Raw genomic sequence first — 22,869 nt, forward strand, 5'->3', positions numbered from 1 at the left:
AATAAAATATCTCTTCAGAGCTGAACCAAATTTCTTTTTGTATACACTCTGTGTGTACAAAATGATAATAAAGTCAGTCCAAGTCACCAACTTTCATATCATTGCATCTCCCAGTTAAATTTCCTTTCATCTGACCAAAATAGAAACACACCAATGCAGCTTGGCTTTAGAAGAATTTAACATTTGTGGCAGAGCAGTTATGGAGGCATTATAGGCATTCACATGAATAATAAAATGAAAGACAGCTCCTACAACAGTAGTTCTTTAATAAAAAAGTAGAAAATGGAGCTATAAATGTAAAAAGTCTAAAAGGGGCTCAGCCTGTTGCTGGTCTGGGAATGAAAAGTAAATAGTATTATGTTTCACCAGCAGCCAGGTGAGAGGCAGGTGAGAGGCAGGAGGAGGAGGAGGGTGGAATGACTCCTGCAGCTCCCTTCATGTAGCAATGATCCCTCTCCTTTTTCTTCCCTTTGTCCTTCTCTCATTCTGTCCCATTCACTCCCAGTCAGAGTGAGTCAGGACTGTTTTCCCAGAGGAATCACAGTTTCTCTGGAAACAACCTTTACAAAGGATTACACAAAACCTCTAAACACACTGTTTAGGAGTTTAACTAAGGTTCCCTTTCACACAAAGGTAGAATAAGTTTAGATTCATTCTCTTTTTATCCAAGTAATCCAATGGTTCAACATGTTTATTAACATGTTTATTTGCATTAGCAGCCAAAGAAAGAATGTTGATTTTAACTTGGTTAAAAAGTTTCTAAAAAGATTTTAAGGAGTTTTAGTTCAGATGATACTGTATTCCTTTGTTTTCTGCTTAGCAACTAGTACCTCTATTGGAAATCAAACAATATATTAATTCATATACACTAAAGTTCTTGCAAAGATTAAAAATAAATGATGCAGTATTACACAGGAGATTCATAATCTGTACATTTCAATTGCCTCAGTATCAAGAAATCCTTTTACAGAAAACAAATTAAATACTGGTGAAACCAAGATTGATATATATATTTTTACAGTGCTCAACAAAAGAAGAAAGAAAAGGTTTTCACCTATGAAACTGATTTTTAGCAAATAAATAATAAACAAAGACAAAAAAAAGGATTTGTAGGATTTTGGGGGTAAAGAAAAAACCCCTAAAAACATCTGGAATCTCAACTAACCCAAGTTCAATTAGGAAGATAGATGGAGAGATACGGAACATGTAATGGACCAGAATATCCTGACGAACAAAGCAAATGCTTTTATCCAGCTTAAGCTTTGTAAAATGAAAGGCAAAAAAAAAAAATCATCCAGCACAAAAGCTGCAGAAGCAGCTGGTTTGCAGAACGATTCTTCTAGCAGCAAACGGGATCAGTCATACAAGAACAGAGCTTATCGCTCTCAGGATTTTCGACACATCACTCTTGAGCCATTGTTCCTCATCACACCAACACAATGTCTGGGCTTGGCGTTGCATAATCTTACTGTGGCAGCAGCTATACACAGGAGGGTTTTGAAAACTTTCAAAAACAGGAAATTACAGGCAAACAGCCAGAGTTTTAGGAGGAACTGAGTTGATCTGGCAGTGGAAAGTAAAGCTTCTGATTGAATTTAAACTGCAAGTTAAATGAGAAGTAATTTTAAGTAAGGGCATTTAGGGTGTCATTAACACTTCATTATGGAGTAAAGATCAAACATTCGTTGTTGATAGAGATGGATCTCTGTCTGTCCGAGTAAAACAGGGCCATGATTAAGTATTTATTTACCTCATCAACTTTTGCAAATTACTAAATACACAGCAGCATTTTCGGATTTACAAAGAGATCAAAGAAAGATAAGCATAATGATAAATGGTGATGTTTTTAAAGTCTTTTAAATCTATAACCGGTTTCATTCCTCTTGAAAATATTCCCACAGCATAATGGTGCCAGGACCATGTTTAACAAAGGTGATTGGAGCAAGGACTTCTCAATAAATAGCATTTAAAATTCAGACTAACAAGTTAAGTTTTGTGTCATCTGAACAGAGGCAGTGAAAACCACTAAAGAAAATAGTTAATTACCGGTATGCAATTTTAACTAAAATAAGACATATCTATGTACACCAACAGCTTAAATATTAGAAAAAGATTTTCCATAACCACAAAGCAAACGTTTTGGGCTAAATGTTCCTCTCATTGTGCATCCAGCATTGCAATGTTTAACTAACTAAAACTTCCTATTTGATTTAATTAAAATTAAATCTTTACTTATTAATCTCAGAGGTGTTGCTGTTGTAGGAAGATCGGTTTTTATGATTACATTTTTCTTTCCACTAAATTAAGGGTGTGCAAAGAGCAACCAGGTCCCATTTGTAGCTCCTGATCTAAATGTGCATTTATTCCCCTTTCGTGCAACTTTCTGATACCAGTTTGGTTCACTGGCAAAGGAGGTAAACATAGATGGATACTTGTAACTTTGAATTTGGGCAGATTTCCTACCAGCATATTCACATACATTACCATTTTCTTCAATATTAATCTTTCAAAACAATGTTTGTCCACTTTGCCAAAAAGATTTAGTAAACTAAGTGCCTTTTGTTTAATAAGGGAAATGTTGAACAAACAAAGTTCTTTCCCCATATAAGAAAACCATGGTGGTTTGTAAACCACTGAGCTAGATGGTACAAATGGTGAAATAAAATCTAATTTAAAATCTCCACTTTCAATCAGAGACAAAAATACATTTAAAAGCTTCAGTTGCTTCACTTTCATCTGTTAGATGATGCAAACCAATAACCTCACCGGAATGACATTCATGATATTTGCTTTGACAGCAACACTTTGGTTTCAGTGTAAATTCTTGTCATTGTTCAGACGTAAGCAGAAGGCAGCTCATATGTTTTCTTTAACAGCTAACAAGACGACAAATTTTAGCCTATCATCAGTTGTCATCCTGACATACCCAAACAATGAGAGACCTACGTAGTAGAGTCAGAATGAAATCACTTTCCTTATAGCAGCAATAAGATTTCAGCATCTAATTGCCTTTACCTAACAAATAGTTCTTATAGAAAGTTCCAAACTTAACATGTAAACATACAACTAGGGTTACTAATCAAAATAATAAATATATATATATTTCTTATTTTAGAAAGAAATCAGAGCATAAAAATATGCTTCTGCCACAACACTATAGAATGATGGGGTTTGAGGCTGAATACGGGAAAAAACAAATCAGCCATTTTCACAGATTAGGCTCCCTTCAACTGAATATTTACAGGTCACAATATAATGAAGAGAAGGTGCCATGCTTTGAATTGTAGACAGAAATGACAATTAGGGCTGATTAGGCCCAGTAATATTGATATCTGATATCAATATTACTGTGATGGGCGATAACAGTGTATCCACCTACAATATATGCATATTTGTCTTTCCTTAAAGCTTATTTTAAAAGCAACCATACCTCTGACTTTGCTTCTCTGCTTCAGTTAAAAACCCTCAAACAAATACCTCACGGCTAAACATTGTTCTGCAGGGCAATGCATTGTGCTCTGTAATTTGTTTCTCTATGCGCAACTTCTCTATTCTACTCACCCTTTGGCAGGTTTATTTCTTTCTATGTTGGAACTCAGATTTAACTGATTTTAGAACCTGGTAAAGCTCCCATTAATGAGCTAAGAGGCAAACCTCTTCTATTTTAATATAACCACTAAGACTGTAACCAGTCCTCTGCTCTGTAATAGTGGGGCAAAAAAAGTAACATCACAATAACAGAAAAGCGACCTTCTATTCAGTGCAGACAGAGTGGGAGGTTATGGAAAGTTCATGACAGGAAAGTAAATAAAAGGCCAATTTGAGTCCCACGCAATCTTATTACCAATAAGCAAAGAACTGCAGAACTGAAATGACATTCGAAAGCTCTACGCTGTTTTACAACAACTTCAAGCAGTTTCTCACAAATATGCCACAAAATTGTTGTTTCAAGTTTAATAAAGTGAGCAAGTAATGTAACAGCAAAATAGTTACCTGTTCTGTAATAACAGTTTTTCCTCAGTAAACTCTAAATTAAATATCAATTAGACCTTTCCAGGAAAGCTAAAAAATGTAACTGAAAGTAAACCTCCATCATATTTTACTGTTGGGTTGAAGATTAATACCAGGGACAATTACTGAGGGACAATTACTGATGTGCAGTGAGGAGGTAATTTAAACCTGTTTGAGGAGTTCAAGTAGAAGAGGGAAAGTGACACAGCAGCTCAAAGACAACCAGAGGAAGAATAGACTTATTTTATGCCCACTTTCCAAGGTAAACAGCCACCAATCTGCCTTAATGTGGCCTGAACTAGTCCAGCTTCAGCTGCATGCTTAGGCTCAAGAGAGGGAAATGTCACAACTTTTAAAAGGACGTTTTACATCTTAAATCAATCAACTGAGGATGTATTTAATTTCCTTAAATCTCTTATTAAAAATTACACATAATATTGTTCACATAGGGACCATCGATGAATATCTACATCAAACACTCATTAGATAAAAACGTATAACTTTCATGCCTTGTTATCCACTGACACAATAATGTCAAGTAATTGTTTTAAATAGAAAGATGAGGCCATACCCTTTATTGTCTAATTGTTTAATACATTTGTTTTTTTTATTTATATCTTCAAAATTTAAAAACATTTTTAAAACTTTCTTCTTCATTACATTCCCCTCCCCAGTGATCAGCAGGGTAAATCGTACCCAGGCTCGGAGTGGGAACAATTTTCAGCCCTCGCATTTTTCCATATACATCGGCCCACTTATGGACCAGGTTGTAAAAACACCAACATAAAACAATACATTATAGAGGCTGACAGACAGTTCTTGAAGAATGAATACAAGAAAGCTCAGCGGTGTGTCAGCATTCACTGTTGGTCTAGGTGGCATGTGGGCTATGAAATGGAATAATGTAAACACCATGGTTCCATCAGTCAACAGACCGAAATCAACGAAACCAGCAGTCCTACTGATACTATTACTATTAAGAGTAGTAGTGGTGTAGTGGTGAATTGTACACCTTGACACAAAGCTGTCACAGTCCACTGAATGCCTTCCAAAGCCTTCGCCCCAGGTTACAAGCATCACCAGCGCCAAACACCACATCAGCAGGGTTTCCAGATGTCACCGACTCACGTTTTCCAGCCCAAAAAATTTTCATGAACCGCCTAGATATACGAAATCTTGCCCAATAGAACCAAAGTCTATTGATCTCTTAGGCCATAAATCTAAAGAAAAACATTTTTTACCCTTGGACAGCCACCCTAAACTGCCAGATTGGGAAACCTCCCAACCTGGCAACAATGCACGTAAGAAGGGAAACGTTAGCCTTTAGATGCAAAACCCCATCATGCACCGCAACATATTTTTGCAAAATATTCTAACATAAATATGCCAAACATAAGAGGAACATCATAGTTTGGTTTAAAGAAAGCATTTCAGTTTTATAATAATTTAGTTTGTTGCAAGGATTTTACAGTTTAAAGAAATAGAAAATTACACCATATGCCGACCGTCACAAGGATGTACATGACAAGGAAGGGCTATATATACTGCATGCATCATTTAGGTAGCTATCATTGTATAACTTCTTGAGCTCCTTGAGTTATTTACTGTCACAGGTAGGTGCTTCAGATCCAATATAGTAAGTGTTGGTGCCGGTATGATTCAAGGAGGGCTCTGCACACTGAAATTAGGACCGGCCCATTGGGCAAATGCGCGGTGTCACAGATTACCAGTCCGAGCCTGGACGTACCACAGATCAATATAGAAATGTACCAAGGTGTGAGGGAATTCATATGGATCAGGTCATAAGCACTATTAGACATCTAACTATACGTCTTCAAAAAAAGAAAGGTAGATTTTAGGTGTGTAACTCTTTAAAAAGATCTATAAATATATGTACCTCACATTTTTGCCTTTACTTTCTGAAATGTTTCAGTTTGTAATTACCTTTTTCATAAAGAACCAACGCTTTAACTGCTTATTCTCTCCACCTGCTCGTTTGTATTCCCTTTTGTTTGTACAAGCTTCCAATGTCAGAGTCAGCAGACTTGGAAAGGCAAACAGTTTGCCACATTTGGTGTTGAATTACAATCTTAAAGGTGTTTCCTTTGTACCTTTCCTTTTTAAAGACACTTCTTCTCAATAGGACAGTTTTAGTCGACTGACTGACTGGTCTTATTTGCACATTTTAACTTGGGGAATTATTCCAATTTAAATTATGCATTTTCCCAGGTGATGGAGAAATTTACCCATCTATTACATGTGTAACGCTTTCAAGTTTCAGGTCAGTTGCACAAAACGAATATTAACATGGTAATTTTAGCCACACCCATCCTTACTCAGGTTGGGCAAGATTTTAAAATTGATCAGCACCAGTTCTAACCTTGTGTTGTATTTTTTTTTTTTTTATTCCACGTTTACATATACTTAGATGTCAAAGAAATTAAGTATCATGGAAAAGTTCAGACAATTTTATCCAGACAGAACTCTGATTAGTCAGCTCATTTAGAGCCTCTAAAATTGTATTATCTGTCGTCTTAAAAGAATCAGAATCACAATTCAAAGAACCCAGAATCAAAACAAGGAATTGGAATAAGTTATATCCAAATGATGCTCTACTCTAATCCTCACATCTCTAAAATAACTGTAGTTCAATTCCTTTGATGGCAGTAATTAGAGATTTTCTTTTAGACTTTCCACTGCAGTTACACCAAAACTGTAAACCAGCTTTTGTTTATGGTGGCCGAGGTAGCTGGATAAAACATAAACACCGATGATCTAATTGCTCGTAAATGTGGAGGCCGAACTGGATCAAGCACAACCACAAGGGCTAAACAGACCCAATAAAGGCAGCAGCACAAGACATCCATAAAAAACTGCACCTGAAAACCTAAATTGATTTATTGCATATCTCCATAGATTAACTGAACATTTTTCCCTATATTAACTCCATTTATTCAAGGCTCGTCTACAAAATCAATTATTTACATTAGTCTACAAAACACCATTGAATCAGGCTGAAACACCAGTCAAAACCCCAAAACACAGAAAAGGTACAGTATCGACAATGGATATAAATAGTGTTAAGTTTCCAGGTTTCATTAATAGTTTCCCACATTTTTTTAACCTTTAAGATGTGACATGTCTCATGTACAGTAAAACAGAAAATCAAAAAATGTGTGGGTGGTATTTGAACTTTTTTTAAATGTGGTTTAAGAATCCATTTATAATCAGATTCAGTGACATAGATAAGACAAAAGTAGCAGCAGGGGTGTACAATGCATATTACATTACATCGCACAAACTTCACATTAAAGAGCAAGAATGCATTTTTCTTTGTTATACACTGATTTCTCCTGCAAAGGCAAACCAAAAGCTCCTTTTTCACTTTCATTCTGCTGTCATGGTATGCTCCTAGCACAGAGGAATCTGCTTATCTGGATTTAAGACTCTGTAATGTAAAAAAAAAAAAATTAAATTTAGGACCAGTTAATTTCTTGCTCTATCCTTCTGTCATTTAGACAGGAAATAATGCAGCTGTTATAGATTTGTGATGCCATTTCATAAGGCACGGAAGAAAATCAAGTCTTTAAATCAAGGAAATTAGAAATTATTTTGCTGCATGAAAAGGCCTGCAGCCTACATCATCCATGGATCAATAAACATGAGTTTACTGAAAACGTGTACAACTTCATTCCCAGAATGACTGAGTGAGCTAGAACAAATAATGAAAGCAATTGTGATGCACATTTATGATTAGACATTTAATGTGTAGGAATTTAAAGTGGTTGATCTGCTTCAGCACTGTGGGAAACCCTAGCGTTAACCTCAGCCTGATTAAAATCTGCCAAAACGTGTAGAGCAGGATAAAATGATGAGGAGAATCCAGCATCTTACTGTGACAGAAAGTGTTCATGTTTCTCTGGGGTGACTGAAGAACACTGCAGAGATCTGAATCCAATGTAAAAAACATGACAAAAAAATGTCACAGCAAGGCTTTATTTTTGGCTTTGGCAGGACCTACATGTCATCAGCTGTAATAGATCATTGCTGGTATCGTTGGCGAGTACTAACCACAGAGGATCCAGTGATTTTAATCACTATCTGATGTAACCAAAGATGTACTGCGATTTAGGGAACATGTTAAGAAAAATGGCTTTATATGCTATGAAGTCAAATTGATACATAAACAACACAAGCGATCTATGTGGTAAGGAGGAAAAACAAGTTATCATTAATGTTAATTCCCAGATTTGGTCCTTTCTGGGTTTGGAAAAAAATCTGCATTATTTCTGTAGCTTTCAACAAACCTATATTAGTGTTTTGGACAAGACCAACTTAAAAAAAAATAACGAAAAAGATTAGATTTAAAAAGGTCTTTCACATCAATTTAGATATACTAGCGTTCTTCATCTGCTAATAATCAATTCATATGATCAGCGGTGAGGAATTTGCTGTTAGAATTAACCATTTAGGCTCTAACTCAATAAAGGGTCAACTAAAGAGACCATCTCCATCATTTGAATTCCAAGTTAAAAAGTCTGAAATTTTCTCATCAACTATACCTCAAAATACAATTTTCACACTGATCACTTAAGTGATGGTTTGTTGGTATCACGTTAAATTAGTTCTTCCTGTATGACCATTGGGAGTGCTTATATGTATGTAAATGAATATTATTACACAAATGAATTAAAGGGAGTTTGCATGTTCTCCCTGGGCATGCGTGGGTTCTCTCCGGGTACTCCGGCTTCCTCCCACAGTCCAAAAACATGACTGTTAGGTTAATTGGCTTCTCTAAATTGTCCTTAGGTGTGAGTGTGTGTGTGAATGGTTGTTTGTCCTGTGTGTCTCTGTGTTGCCCTGCGATGGACTGGCAACCTGTCCAGGGTGTACCCCGCCTCTCGCCCATTGACTGCTGGAGATAGGCACCAGCAACCCCTCGCGACCCCAATTGGGACAAGCGTGTAAGATAATGGATGGATGGATGAATTAAAGGTAGCTCCAAAAAGCTGGTTTGGAGAACTTTTCCACCTTTTGGCACCTTTTTTTGACTATTGAGCAGATGTGACAAGTTAATTTAGCCATTGTGAGATCAATAAACTTGATCTTATCTCTTAAATTGACCCTTGCATCACATCTGCCACATAAAAGCTGTGATCCAAAAAGTGATGTCTTATGTTCATATCTTTGTAACAATAGCAGACTTGTTTAGTTTAGCTTACGCTGCATGGCTTTTGTGTATTTTTTTAAACAGTTTAAATTTCCAGACAAAGGATCATGATCTCTAAGGTTCTTTTTCTATTTTATAACTCATTAAATCAGATCCAAGTAAGTTTTAAGGGCTGCTTCCCTTAAAAACTATTTTGAAAACAGCCGTGTTCTAAACACTGACTGCCCTCCATGAGCAGCTCACCCACAGTGTCACTCTCTAAGCAGCTGGAAGGTACATATCATGACCAAATGTCTAAAGAGGTGGCCAGTATTATTCATTACCTAAGGTTAACTACTATACAGTGGCTTCTTGTTATATTTGTACTTTTAAACCAACCTAGGTTGTTTAGGTGTAAGTCTGCCTCCTGGGTAGACAATTTTTTGCTCTTATAAGGAGTTCAGCATCTCCATGTTAATCACAGCACACTAAAAAAATAAATAAAAAAAACACTCATTCTACAGTCACAATACTAACACAGAGTTTGGCAGATATGGTTCTTACAAGTCCAATAACACTGCGAGGTCTGCATCAGTTTGGCGTCCTTATTTAAGTCGCTACACGAAGCAAACCATGAACAAAACATACTCTGTGATCCCTGTCCTGATCAAAATGTTGGTTTTCTCTTACTTTTATCTTCTGACAGAGGTTTTCTTACAGTTTTTTTGTGGTTCTGCCAAGTCATAAGCCTTCAAAATAAAAAATTAAAAAAAATTCTATAATCCCCTGTGATTCTAACTGATGCCAGTGGCCTTCCATACGCTTGTGCTGCCGTTAAACTCTTACTGCAAGAACTGGGAGTTGCAAGTGTTGTTTTCCGACAATAACCAGCAGAGGAGATGACAGACCACTTATTCCTTTCACATATGCTTAGAATACCATCTCCAGCAGTCAATGGGCGAGAGCCGTGGTACACCCTGGACAGGTTGCCAGTCTATCACAGGGCAACACAGCGACAAACAGGACAAACAACCATTCATGCACACACTCACACTGTTAGGATAATTATCATTGATGATGATATGAAGTTTATTACACCTTAATATTAGCTGCCTGTTGCGTGTCAGAACTGATGTTTTTCCCAGTCGTTTATCTAATTAAGATTCCTCTGTCCGCATACAGTTATAATCTTCATTCTGTACGTGGCAAATATTTGGGAATGGATTGAAAGCGGCGTCCTTCAGCTAAGAACAAAGTAAAATATTTTGATAAGGCTGGAGCCATGGATGTCTACTCATCTGCTAATGTGTATGATGTAACGATATGATGATGTTGCAGACTTAAGTTGTATAAAGTTTTTCTTTAACTGTTAATCATGGCCACTTCCGGAGAGGTAAGCCCGGAGGGTAAAAAGCTGCAACTTCTCTGATCTGAGTAAGATTACAATTTCCATCAAAATCTGTTGTCATGTCTCATGGGTATTTAATAAATATACTTCATGAAATGTTATTTAAAGAGTTTGTCCCGAGTGATTTCTTTTCAGGAAAAAGAACCAGAGAGAGAAAGCTTCAAGGTGCAGACACAGAGCCTATCTTTAACAACACCTAAGGAGAATTTGAAGAAAGCCAACTGACCTAACAGTCATGTTTTTGGACTGGTACATAAACCTGGAGTACCTGGAGGGAACCCATGCATGCACAGAGAGAGCATGCAAACTCCATGTAGAAAGACACCAGGCCAGTAATCGAACCCCGAACCTTCTTGCTGCAAGGCAGCAGCAATACCCAATGCTACACTGTGCAATTAGTGCTGCTTTAAGATTTAAAATGCATTAAAATGTGGTATCAGTAAGTGCAGAATGTTATGTGCTTTTTTTTTTATTTTTAAAAGAAAAGCCATGAAATAAAAAAAATATATATTACTTTTTTTATTTCCTTTTGACCACCTAAATAACTCCAGGTGGGTTTGGATTTTTGTTTCTTATTTGAAAAGTCAACAGAGGTGAATATATCCATCAGCATTTAAATAAAAGCTGTGATAATGGGCATTGAATGTGGCCTTAGCCTCACTCAGCTTCTCACCATATAAAGAGAATATGAAAATAAGAGTGATAGCACAGTTTGCATTTTCAGCTGTGGCGAGCAGCGATCACTCATGCATGACCCATGACGACACTCGAACTAATCTGAAGCTGGAGCAAATTCCTGCAGCCATCCCTGCAGGTACAGCTTGTCAAATGCATTCTCATCATTCCACAAATACCAACACACACTGGCCCAACAGTCTCATCTGTTAACTACTTGGAGCTGGGTCTACCTGAAACTCTACCTGATGGAAAAGCACAGCATGGGGACTCAGGTAGCCTAGAATACAATAAATACACTAAAAATTGATTGATAACAGATTCAGAATAACACAGCAGCATTATTCATGCTATCATGGAACCAGAAACATATGTATATAATGTATTAAAACAGGATCAGATAAATAAACATTTATAAAATTAGACCATACAATCTTCTTATCAGTTTCAGTTATCAGATAACAGATAACTGAAAGTATGTATAGGAACACATTTGACAGCATAATAGAATTAGACTGAACATGAAGAGCAGATCTATGGCAGGAGTTTATTTTTTGTAAAGTTTTGTCCTTTCATGTAGGAATTATGAGAGGTGGTGACCTCCGTAAAGCAGCAAAGGAAAAACACAATCAGCCAGTGGCAAGGAGTTCCTAACTTTCCAGTTTCACATTTAACAGAGGAGGGACTGCTAGAGAGGAATGTTCACCAAAGGCTGCTTTGGTCATCATTTGAAAGGTTCAAAATGCTTCAGAGAAATATCCTCACAGGAGACAATACCTTCCACCCGGGTAGATCGAACTGATAATTTGCATAATTTGATTTCATTTTTTTATGCAATAAAATATCTTGCAATAAAGAGGTAAACTACTGAACCTTTACACTGTTGGAACAGAGGTATAAATGTGTATGAAATATGCCAGGATCTGTCACGTTAATGGAGAATCAAGAGAGAAAGAAGTCCATGCTGATCTCTACCATGCATCATAATAGGTATGAGGTGTGTTTGCCCTTATCTGCTTTTACAGAGCAGACCAACCTAGAGTTGATTGTTGCAGATAAACTCAATCTTAGGCTCGTGTTAACAATCACAGTTCTGGTAGAGTTTTTAAAAACTCTACATGTTTAAATTTGTGATGATAGCCCTTAAAAGCATTTTCCTGAAGAGCATTTGAACAACCATCTGGCATTGTGTTGGCATCTTATAGATGTTATGAGACATAGTTACTGTAAAATCCCTCTCTATGCCTTGGTTCTCCAACACCTTAATCCCTGTGTGGGATGAACGAGCAGCTAGGATATCTGTCCAGCCTTGTTTTTTAACACTTAACTGCTTTAGCCACAGTTCTCTCATGTTTATGTTGAAAGCCATTTATTTTTCTTTTTTCACTAATAAAGCTCAGTGCAGAAGAGAACATGCATGCCAGGGTGTGGGATGGGTGTGTCAGGCTGTCTCTGGGGGTTCAAAGGCTATGACAATTTGAATTTCTCATTAATTGCAATTGTTAATTTTTATTTAACAGTTTAAGACCATCATCTTTTCTTTTTCTTTAAAAAATGGACAACAAAGAACTTTAATTTAAGGGAACCTTGTGTAGATACAGGTACAGTGACCAGTGCAAAATGTTCCTTAAATAATATACAGTTATTGTAGTTAACTTGAGTTTCTTCAGTTTATAGATTTTTACTTTTGCGCTCTTTCAACTTCTGCAATCCTATACAGGAGTAATGCAGCGTTGTGACATGTCAATCGTTAACGTGTCCAAAATATGCAAATAAAAATATCAAGCGCCATCTGCACAATACATCCGTTTTTTTTTCCAAAAGCAAATTCAGGTTAGGATTGTGAATGAAACGCTGGGAAACCAAGGAGTATTAATACAGGTTTTCTCCAATAATGACTGAAGTGCAAACTCAATTTCTTCCCTTTATTTACTTCCACAAACTGAGGAAACGCTGCCGCAAAATTACCATACACATGTATATCTTGAAAGAAAAGTCTAGAATTAAAAAAGGTAAATGTGGTAAATTGTGACTTATTTGCACAGCAATTTTTATGTTTTTTTTTTTGTTTTTTTACCTTAAACATAAATTTGAATAATTTCTATGATCAGAGGCCATATACAAAGTAAATGTAAAGAATGCAGTTCTATTTTTGCCAATTTTAAAAGTGATTTTTGTTTTGTTGCTAAGATTTGTGTACAGGAAATGGCCTGATTTACACTTCCACAACAGTAATGATAAATTTCCTCTCCAAAGCTTTCCAGGGATAATAGATACACTTGGAAGGAAACCAGATAACCAGATCAACCAAAACATGCACAGATTTCCTGAACATCACAGATAGATGATAAGAGAGGAACAGGTGAAGGAAGCAGGTCAACAGGCCCGTGGCAGCCACACGATGGCCCAGCCTTATTTAACAACAGCACAAACTTTAACACAGCACGCTTCTCTCGCACCGGAAGCTGTCACTATGACAACTGAAGGTTTCTGCGGCAACAAAGGGAGATACAGAAATCAGCAGGGACTGAGTCACTTCCTGTCTCACACTATCCTTCCTCTTTTGAATCCGCAAGCGCGCGACATTTTCAGCTCTATGTGAGCAACTGCTGACTGACCGAGCCACTGACACGCACATAAAGAAGCCACCTCTTCTGCGCAGCCATTCATCTGGGGCTGACCCTTGTGTTAAACATCACGCCATCGCACTTCTCAGAAATTCAAATGGGTGTATTCTATAAAACGGGTTGAGAGAAACACGCCTTTACAAATCTGCATAGAAATATCTTTGTTTGATGGAGAAAAATATTGAAACATTTATTAACCAGATAAACGGATACATTGGCTGGCAGTTATTAGCGTTTTTCACTCGTATCAGCAATCGTCGATACATGCATGCATTTGCAGATTAATTAGTCATGCCTTGGGATCATGTGAAGTGCATGCATTGCTGCTCCAATCACGTGCTGTCTATGGTTAATGTTTTGCTGGATTTGTTAATTCATGTTTGTTTAAATTGAGACTAGTGTAACATGTGGCGTCATGGTGTAAATTTTCACATGCAAATGGAGGAAGTGATTGGTCTGTCTGAAAACAAAAATCCCATATTTTACCAATCACACCTAACGTTCACCACTACATAGCTGCCCTACAGCACTCGTTAAACTGAAGCTAGAAGACAAGATACAGGGATTCAGGATATAATCTGGAAAAACATTTCAATCAGAGCTTTTAAAATATAATAAAGAGCCAATATTACAAACCCATACTGGTGTAGTATCTATATATTTTGCGAGATCAGCTACGAGGTCATTTTTTTTCCCAAGGTGTCAAAAGGGTGGACATGTATATAATGTTGGTAGTGGTTAGTGGTTAAGGCATATTATTTATATTAACCAGGACAAAGTCATTCATAAAAAAGAGCGGAAATCAAACTATTAGCAACATCTCAGGCTTCCCCCAGAGTAGTTTATAAGGGGATCAAGGGGGGGGGGGGGGCGATGCGGGACATCTCTGCGGTCCCATATCAGCAGAACATGACAAGTAAATCCCTTTATTGTCCTATAATGGGATAATTCAATTTTTGCATTTAACCCATCCCCTTGGGGAGCACCCAGGGAGCAGTGTGGGGTTAAGGGTCTTGCTCAAATATATATATATGATGTTTACAGAAGATGTTACAGCAGAGATCCATCAACAAAATGATTCCCGTAAATTAGGAGTGAAGTTCATGCACATGTACAAATAGATAAAAAATAAGATCGATAATATATTGTAAGACATAGTGTGACTTTTTACAACTTCATTATTTTGGCAAGTTTATAAATTCAGCATGTTTATAATGAGCATCAACTGGAGTTGTTTATTTTGTTCTGTTTATAAAAACTAATAATATATCAGAAATACCAGGCTGCGTCACCTTTTGCTAACCTCTCTAAACCCACAGGATCACCGGCAACCCTTTTTAAAGCGTTTAGAAATAATAACTTTGAATGCATGAAAATTACACCGGTAAAATTGTTATGACATTTTTTGAAAGTTTACAGTCTCCACAAATCAACCACGAAGTTCATTTTATAGACCCAGCGAGCACCAAAGCACAATTAACACAGATATAGCAGCATGTCAAAATGTAAACATGACAAAGCAGGACCAACTACATAATGCTGAAGGCATCCAGAAGCCGTTTTATAAATCCAGTCTTCAATTGGTTATATAAACCAGCATATTGTTAATCATTTTTTTTTTTTTTAAGTTTGGATGCGGATTTTGCTTAATTGCATTGCCTTAGGCTGAAAAGCAACACAAAATACAGCTCAGAAAAGGCATTAGGGCTTATTTTAGGTTGAAAAGCAGCAGTTTCACTATTTTTTATATAATTTAATATTATTGTAGGTTTATAAATTATACATTTTGTTATATACACTGATTAAGAAAAAAATTTTTGTGGCCCTAAAATGCTTCAGTGTTATTCTATGGGTCAAATAGTTGAGAAAAAGCATTTGGCACATTTGGAGATGCTGTTGACACCAAAAGTTCAAAGCCCCACAGCTGTGGAACTGTTGTAGCTAGAGGTCTAAAATTTTTTTTTTTTTTTTTTTTGCATTTATGGTTGATATGATGTAGAACAAATGTAATAAAATGAGACATGCCTTTATTACTGCTGTTCAAAAAAGACCAATTATATTCGAGAATAAAAAAACAACAACTTTGGGTCATGTTTGAACTGATGCAGCTTGGGCTGTGTTTTACTCACCCAATTTACATGTCATATATTCAGAAAGTAGAGGGTGATATCTTTCAAATAATGTATCACACATGTAATTTGGGCCTACAGTTCCTAAGTTATTTGCTTTTCCATTTGGGTATGGAAAATAGATGAGGATTACTTCAAAATGAGGGGGATGTTAAGAAAACAGCATTAATAAATTAAAGGTTGTAAAATATAAACATCTGTTTGCCGGAACAGCACGACAAACAAGGTACTTGTATCAATGAACATAAAACAACAGAGGGAGGATCAAACATCCATTGAGATGCATGTTCTATGTTGCACAATAAAAAGCTCCAAGCTGGTTTACAGCCGAATTCAATAGAAAAATGATTCAAATATAATAGAGGTGAAAGGAAGCCTTTTAAAGCTTCTTACATGCTCCTTATTCAAATGTTTTAAAGCGATTCTAGACTAGTTCAAAGGGGAACTTAGACCTCTGGTGCTTTTTTAACAATAAAGGCTTTTAGATCACTCATAGGTCATATTTGAAAGGCTAAGAATATTTGCTTTAGTCTGTGTCTGAGAATGTGACTCTAGCCACTCTGAGCTGATCATTAAAAAAATAGTTAGTCATCAACTCCAACCAACAATAAAGGACCAGACGGCTCAATCAGACACCATCACACTGATAAAAAATGCTGAACCTAATGGTTCTTCACTACAACATAAACAAAGAGTTTTTTTAATCTTTATTTTGAATTGATTTAACCTTTCACACGCAAATATATATTTTTTTATTGTTTGTCGATTGTCCTTCCTTTGCTTTCCGTTATTATTTTAGTGTTTTGTAAAAAAAAAAAAAATATCCGTCTGATATTTCACCCATTGCATTTTCATGGCATCCCGCCAGAATGGTGAGTATTGTCCAGAAATATGGTACACATAGGAACCATTCACATCAGCTGCCATTAAGGTCGAGGACATTTAACCAATGGAAACATACTCATTTTTTTAGCCAAGACCACCAATTTGCAGTCAGTGCTGAATCTGAAGATAAACTCTGATTGTCTTGGCTGACCTTGACAGAAGGGGGTCCAATATGCAGCATAGGGGACATTTGCATCCCATAAAGAAATTTGTGGGTGGTGTAACACTGCAGTACAAGAATAATTGAAATTTGGCCATCCACTAAATGAAGAAACATGTTTGGAATCTTCAAAATGAGAAATTCATTGACAAATCTATATCCTACTTTCTTAATGGAAAATATTTGCTACAACCCAAAGATTTTCTCTTTTGAACCCAAGTTCCTTTGCTTTTATTTGAGTTGTACAACAACTAGGATCCCAAATATCCAGCAACATTGTTTCAGATTTAAAAAACTGAACACATGCATTTATTAAACCTGGGTAAATATAGCATTGATTCTCAGAGAAAGCTCTACATTTTGTGGCTGGAAAGTTACGCATTGTAGACCAATATAACAAAAATATTCAACTTAAAAAGCAAGAAAATTAAGACCTTAATTTTTAATTACGTAAAACTTCAGATAATATTAAGAGCCAAACAACTTATTACGCTTCATTTAAGTAATGCATGACTAATACTGAGAATACATTTAAAAAAGCAAAGTGAAATGTGTCTTTATTTAACAAATGTACTGCTTCTAAATAATTTCAGTTAGCCAGTTTTGGTCTGCAGTGCAGACATTTTAGACACTGTTCACTGCAGATATGCTCTGCATGAAGAGCTTTATACTTAAGATATATTTTCTTTGATTGGAAAATTCAAGACATTCTTCAAAAGTCATTCAAAAAAATCTCCTCCATGCACAGCTGCATGTTTTCACTTCCCTGAATTGCACAGAAGAAACGACATAACAGAGATTTTAGTTTTGAGACTCTCAGTCACTGTAGGGACCGATTTCATGAACATATCTGAAACTGTTGATTCTAGCCTTTTCAAATATAGAAAATATGTTCCATACCACAAACGGTGGGCGAGATACAGTCAGCAGGAAATGGTGCATATTTTTGATCTGAATAATCCGAAACGGCATTGATTTCCATATCTCAGCTAGAAACAGTTACTGTAGGTTGCACCAAGTCCAACATTAAAGGAAGACAATACTGCTGTGAGACGCACAATTAGCAACAGCAATATTGATCATAGTCCTTTTTTTAATAAAATAAAAATAACTATGCACAACTTATTTTAATCTGGTTCGAACAAGAAGAGCAATTGGTTTGATTTTAAATGGTTAAAGAGTTTTTGGCTGCAGATTATTGTTCATAACCATACAAATGTTTGTCAAAAATAAAAAAAAAGTCTTCACAGAATTAATTCTCTTTAAAACCTCTATGGTTCAGTTTTATTTCCTTTCTCGACTGGATCATGAGCCTCTGACCTTTTGGCCTCCTCCAGATGACACAGATACTCGTAGGCCATGTTCTGCTGTCGCCGTTCATCCATCTCCTCCGCCGTGAGACGCTCCACACCATCCAGGACAGCTGGAATCAAAATACATCATAACACAATTAGATATCAGCTTTTTATGTCAAAATAAAATTAGAAATTCAAGCAGCATAAAAACTGGCCATGAGCTAATAAGGAAATTTAGTTCTGTTGCTAAGGAAAAATGTAATTGACCCCGCCCCTTGTTTCGTTTTGGGTTTTTTAGGGACAAAAAATAAAGAAATAAAAAAGATACTGTTAATTCTTTAACAAAAGCAGTTTCTGAATCCAGACTAATTGCTCTAAAATGATTCACATTTATGATTTTACTATTTCCCACATAGGAACATGCTGATTTCCAGTATAAATATGCAGCAAAGTATAAGTTATGGTTTCAATTTTTTTTAAGCAATTCCAGTGGTTTAAAGTTCCATGAGATGCCGGAGAAAGGTCCTTTAAATAAACAAATATAATGAGATCTTTTGCATTTGTGCGTTTTTTGGAACAATGTGGGAATATAGCAGTTGTTTTCTAGTTTGTGTGAACTAAAGCTGAAACAGTTACTAATGATTAATCGATAAGTGAAATATTAAATCGATTAATCCTTAACTGCACTATAAAGACTAACACACATGGTTAACTTAAATAACAACCCAGTCAGGGCAGCAATTATACCAAAATTGTATAAAATATATAACAATTTTGCATTAAAGGTATAGTGGAGGATGTTCTTGTTCCGGGTGGATCATCTTATATGTTTACATAAGGCTGTCCTCCATGCTCGTCCCAATTTTCACTTACCGGTGGCGAGTCTGACATAGTGGAAAAATAGCAAATCTTCTTTTTGAAAGTAAGCTTGTATGAACGATGCAAACAGCAACTTTTAAACAGAGCGTACACGAGGAGAATGGGCTTGTGCATGCAGTTGCACACGTTTAATAGGCGTTCCCTCTCGGTAGCGGGTACAGGGTTGTTCATGATAATTTTTTTCAAAAATGTGTGAAAAACCTCCTCTATACCTTTAAAGTAAAAAAAAAGTTATTGTCTGTAAATATGTTCTGTCTAGAACAACTGGTTAAAACTCTGTTTAAGATTTCCTTTAAGGCATCTTTTGTCTTCAGATTATTATTTGATTAATGATAAAATTATAAATAGATTAATTGATTGCTACAAATAAATAAAGGTTAAAAGATATGAACTAAAGTGAATACTGGTGGTGGGTGCATTGATGAACTGAAGTTTTTTTTGGGGTCTCATGCATTTGGCAAAAAGGAAAATAAAAGCCAAACGTTCAGTATCCGACCTGGAGCTTAAACAGATCAAGGGAAGATTGGCCCAATTTCATTTTCTTGGAATACGAAATTGTGTATTGCCATTTTAATTCTAACACAGCTGTTTACACACTGAAAATGTTTCACAGTCATGGAAAAACATACATCTTTTCCAGCAGGGTGGATTTTAAGACAAACTTGCACAAGAAACTCACTTCATCCATTAGTCATCTACCAGTTAACACACGTCCTGATCATCTCAGGGTTTCTCACTGTCTGATGAGGACAGCCCACTGAGTGTTAGGGATTATCTCAGGGATTCCCATGAGATCCAACTGAAAGGAGCTGACTTTCCCAGGCAGATTTTTCCTAAATGTTAAATGATAGTGAACGGTAGGGGCCAGAGAGGCCCCCATTTCATCTAATACAAATAGCTCAACCTGAAAGATAAACATTTTATTTGTTAAAACCAAACAATTATGTGCATAGGAGCAGGTCATTCATTTCCTCTCAACTTTGCCACCTGGGAATTCAGAAAAGTTTGTCGTGGGCTTTTTGTTTGTTCAGTGGGAATTTGATATGTTAGTTTGAAGAACTTTTGAAAAGGTGTGAAAATAAAGTTGTGGAAAAGCAAAAGTTGAGCAACAGACTTTTGAAACCTGGCCTCCTCCCTCCTCACAGCAAAGAAAACGCGGAAGTCCTAATAAAGCTGTAAGCACGCTGTCAGAGGTAAAAACCCGACCTGAAAGCTTTAATTCACTTTTTAAAATTTAATCTGTGAGGAGTTTGCATGAGGAGAAATTGAGCTGGAGCGCAGAGCATTTCCTCTCTGAGGCAGGAGAATCTGAAAACTGAGCAGATTAATAAATGTATAGACATTTCTGAAGTTAGAAACTTACAGCCATATCTTGGTCGGGGCCCGTCTGTGTCGTCTGAAGTTGACATCCTCCTGTTTAAAGAAACTATCTGCGCTCCACGGTTGAACTGAGGAAAGTTTTTCTGTCTTTACGCACGGACTGATCCTGGCTGTCCAGTCGATCCAAACTCTGCACTGCGCCAAAATCCAACAGAAACCCGGGAAGGACCTCTCGGCCCTCTTGCTCCACTTTGCACAGTTTGAACGGAGGGTTTTTTTTCTGTCTTCAAACCTCACCGATGTCACTGGGTGTGTTCTTAATCCTGAAGTATGCGTTTCAGGAAACACCATAGAGGCTGAAGAGCAGCGCCTCCTGGTGGTCTTTATTAAAAGTGCCTAATTTCGTTTATTTTTCTCTTTGCAACTACAAACCTTATTTTTTTTCTGGGTATTATCTGTGAAAAAAAAATCAGCAAAATAATATCATTGTTAATTGGTTATTGTTATGATAATTTTGTATTATATATATTTTTCTGGGTATTTTATGTGAAAAAAATGGGTAAATGGGTTATTGTTGTAATAATTTTCATTATAAATATATATATATATATTTTTTTCTGGGTATTTTATGTGAAAAAAATCAGCAAAACAATATTATTGTAAATGGCTTATTGTTGTTATAATTTTCATTATATATTTTTTTTTCCCGGGTATTTTATGTGAAAAAACATCTGCAAAATAATATTATTGTAAATTTGTTATTGTTGTTATAATTTTTTATTATAAATACATTTATTTCTAAAGAGAGATGGACATTCATATTTTTTATTGATTTAAAAAGTTCTGTTTTTTAAGACTAAGTGACAAAATTCTCAAACTCGGGTCGAGGCCTAATTTGAACCATGTGTATGCGGAATAAATGTGATTTTTATTTTATTTTTTTTTATCTTATCCTGTTTATCTATTGTAGATTTTCTCTCATTCACAAATAGCTGAAAACTTATACAGCCTCTAGTAATTACATATCCCTCTCTACTTGTAGGCAAATGTTCCTTAGCAAATTACAGAGGCACTAATTCCATTCAGTATATTTACACACCACTGATCTCACAACACATGTCATCTAAAGGCACGTTACAGAGTCAATCAATCAAATCAAAGCAAAGCAGATTTTACCAAGTCATTGAATTATGCTAAATGAGCATGTGCAGACAGTAAATATTTGCTTACATTGTATGGTTGACTTTGCAGCAATCCCTCTCACTGAGCTTTCATTCAGCAACGGAGAATTGTAATTTGAATAGATACCTCCAGCAGAACGAGCCTTATGCTGAGGGCGACTGGAGATTTTGAAAAACAGAGGTAGGCACATAAAAGAAAAACATAGAAGCACTGATCCATCAATACTTTTGATTTTAAAGAGTTAAGCAGATGAGTTCTGAGCCAGTTTATAGATCAATTATTCAGCCTACGTGCTTCTTAAATCTTCTTTTGGTATTTAAGAATATTTTTTGCAGTATATGAAAAGTCCATTTGAATTATTTGGCCTCCTGGGTAACACCTAATGCTAAAGAGTAATCCCTACAAATTCAATTGATGTCTGCACATCTTGAATTTTGGTAATGATGCTTTAAGTATTCTTCATTCATTTCAAAACCGGTCGTAATGTCTGTTGGGGATAATTGTTCTGTCTCTAAGTTTTAGAGATATAAGTGTTTTAATTACCTTTGTAGAATGCAGTAACCACTGGTTGTTAAAACAGCCCACAGCATGATGCTGCCAACTATATAATTAGCATAAGTTTGGCAGAATTAAAGTTCCTTCTCCCTTATTCTCAGACCATCTCAGCTTATGTTGACTAACTCCAAGCATTCTTCTCATCATAAAGGCCAAACAGCTCAATGTCTGTCTTTCCTGACCATAAGACATTTTCTCATAAGACATTTAGCGTGTTCCTCTGTGCAGTCGAATGAGTCGGCCCAGTTTGGAGGTGGAGAGACCATTTGGTTGACAGCCTCTCAGTCCAGGATGATGCTGAACTCATGTTCCAACATCCCCAAATGTACAAAAGCTTTAAGCCTTTGTTATCCTGGGGTGTTCCACAACATCTCTTTATGTTTTTCCAGACTTTAGTGAAATTGTAAGAAATCTGAATGACTTCTACTTTTATTGTATTTTTTAGAACTGATTTCTTTAGAGGCTGCAGTTGTTAAGAAATAGCTTAAAAGCACGGTGTTTTTCAGTTCCTTTATGTGAAGCAAAGAGAAACTACCAGCTGCATTCCATCATGATCACAAACCAGAAGTCAAGAGGCTTCTGGGTCAATGTGCC

At 36.2% G+C, this 22,869-nt stretch overlaps 1 protein-coding gene across 1 annotated transcript in view; it reads right to left on the bottom strand.

The window, feature by feature from the left end:
* iqgap1 (IQ motif containing GTPase activating protein 1) overlaps positions 1-20,627 on the bottom strand; it is a 62,319-nt gene extending 41,692 nt beyond the window's left edge. The window contains exons 1-2 of the mRNA XM_038308484.1: positions 20,582-20,627; positions 18,365-18,467 (exon numbers count right to left, since the gene is read on the bottom strand). Of these exons, the coding sequence (XP_038164412.1) occupies positions 18,365-18,467; positions 20,582-20,627 (149 nt within the window). The remainder of the gene's footprint in view (positions 1-18,364; positions 18,468-20,581) is intronic.
* Positions 20,628-22,869: the final 2,242 nt, after the last annotated feature.

This window comes from Cyprinodon tularosa, unplaced genomic scaffold (genome assembly GCF_016077235.1).
Source record: "Cyprinodon tularosa strain WSP-4 unplaced genomic scaffold, ASM1607723v1 ctg638, whole genome shotgun sequence".
Lineage (NCBI taxonomy): Eukaryota > Metazoa > Chordata > Actinopteri > Cyprinodontiformes > Cyprinodontidae > Cyprinodon > Cyprinodon tularosa.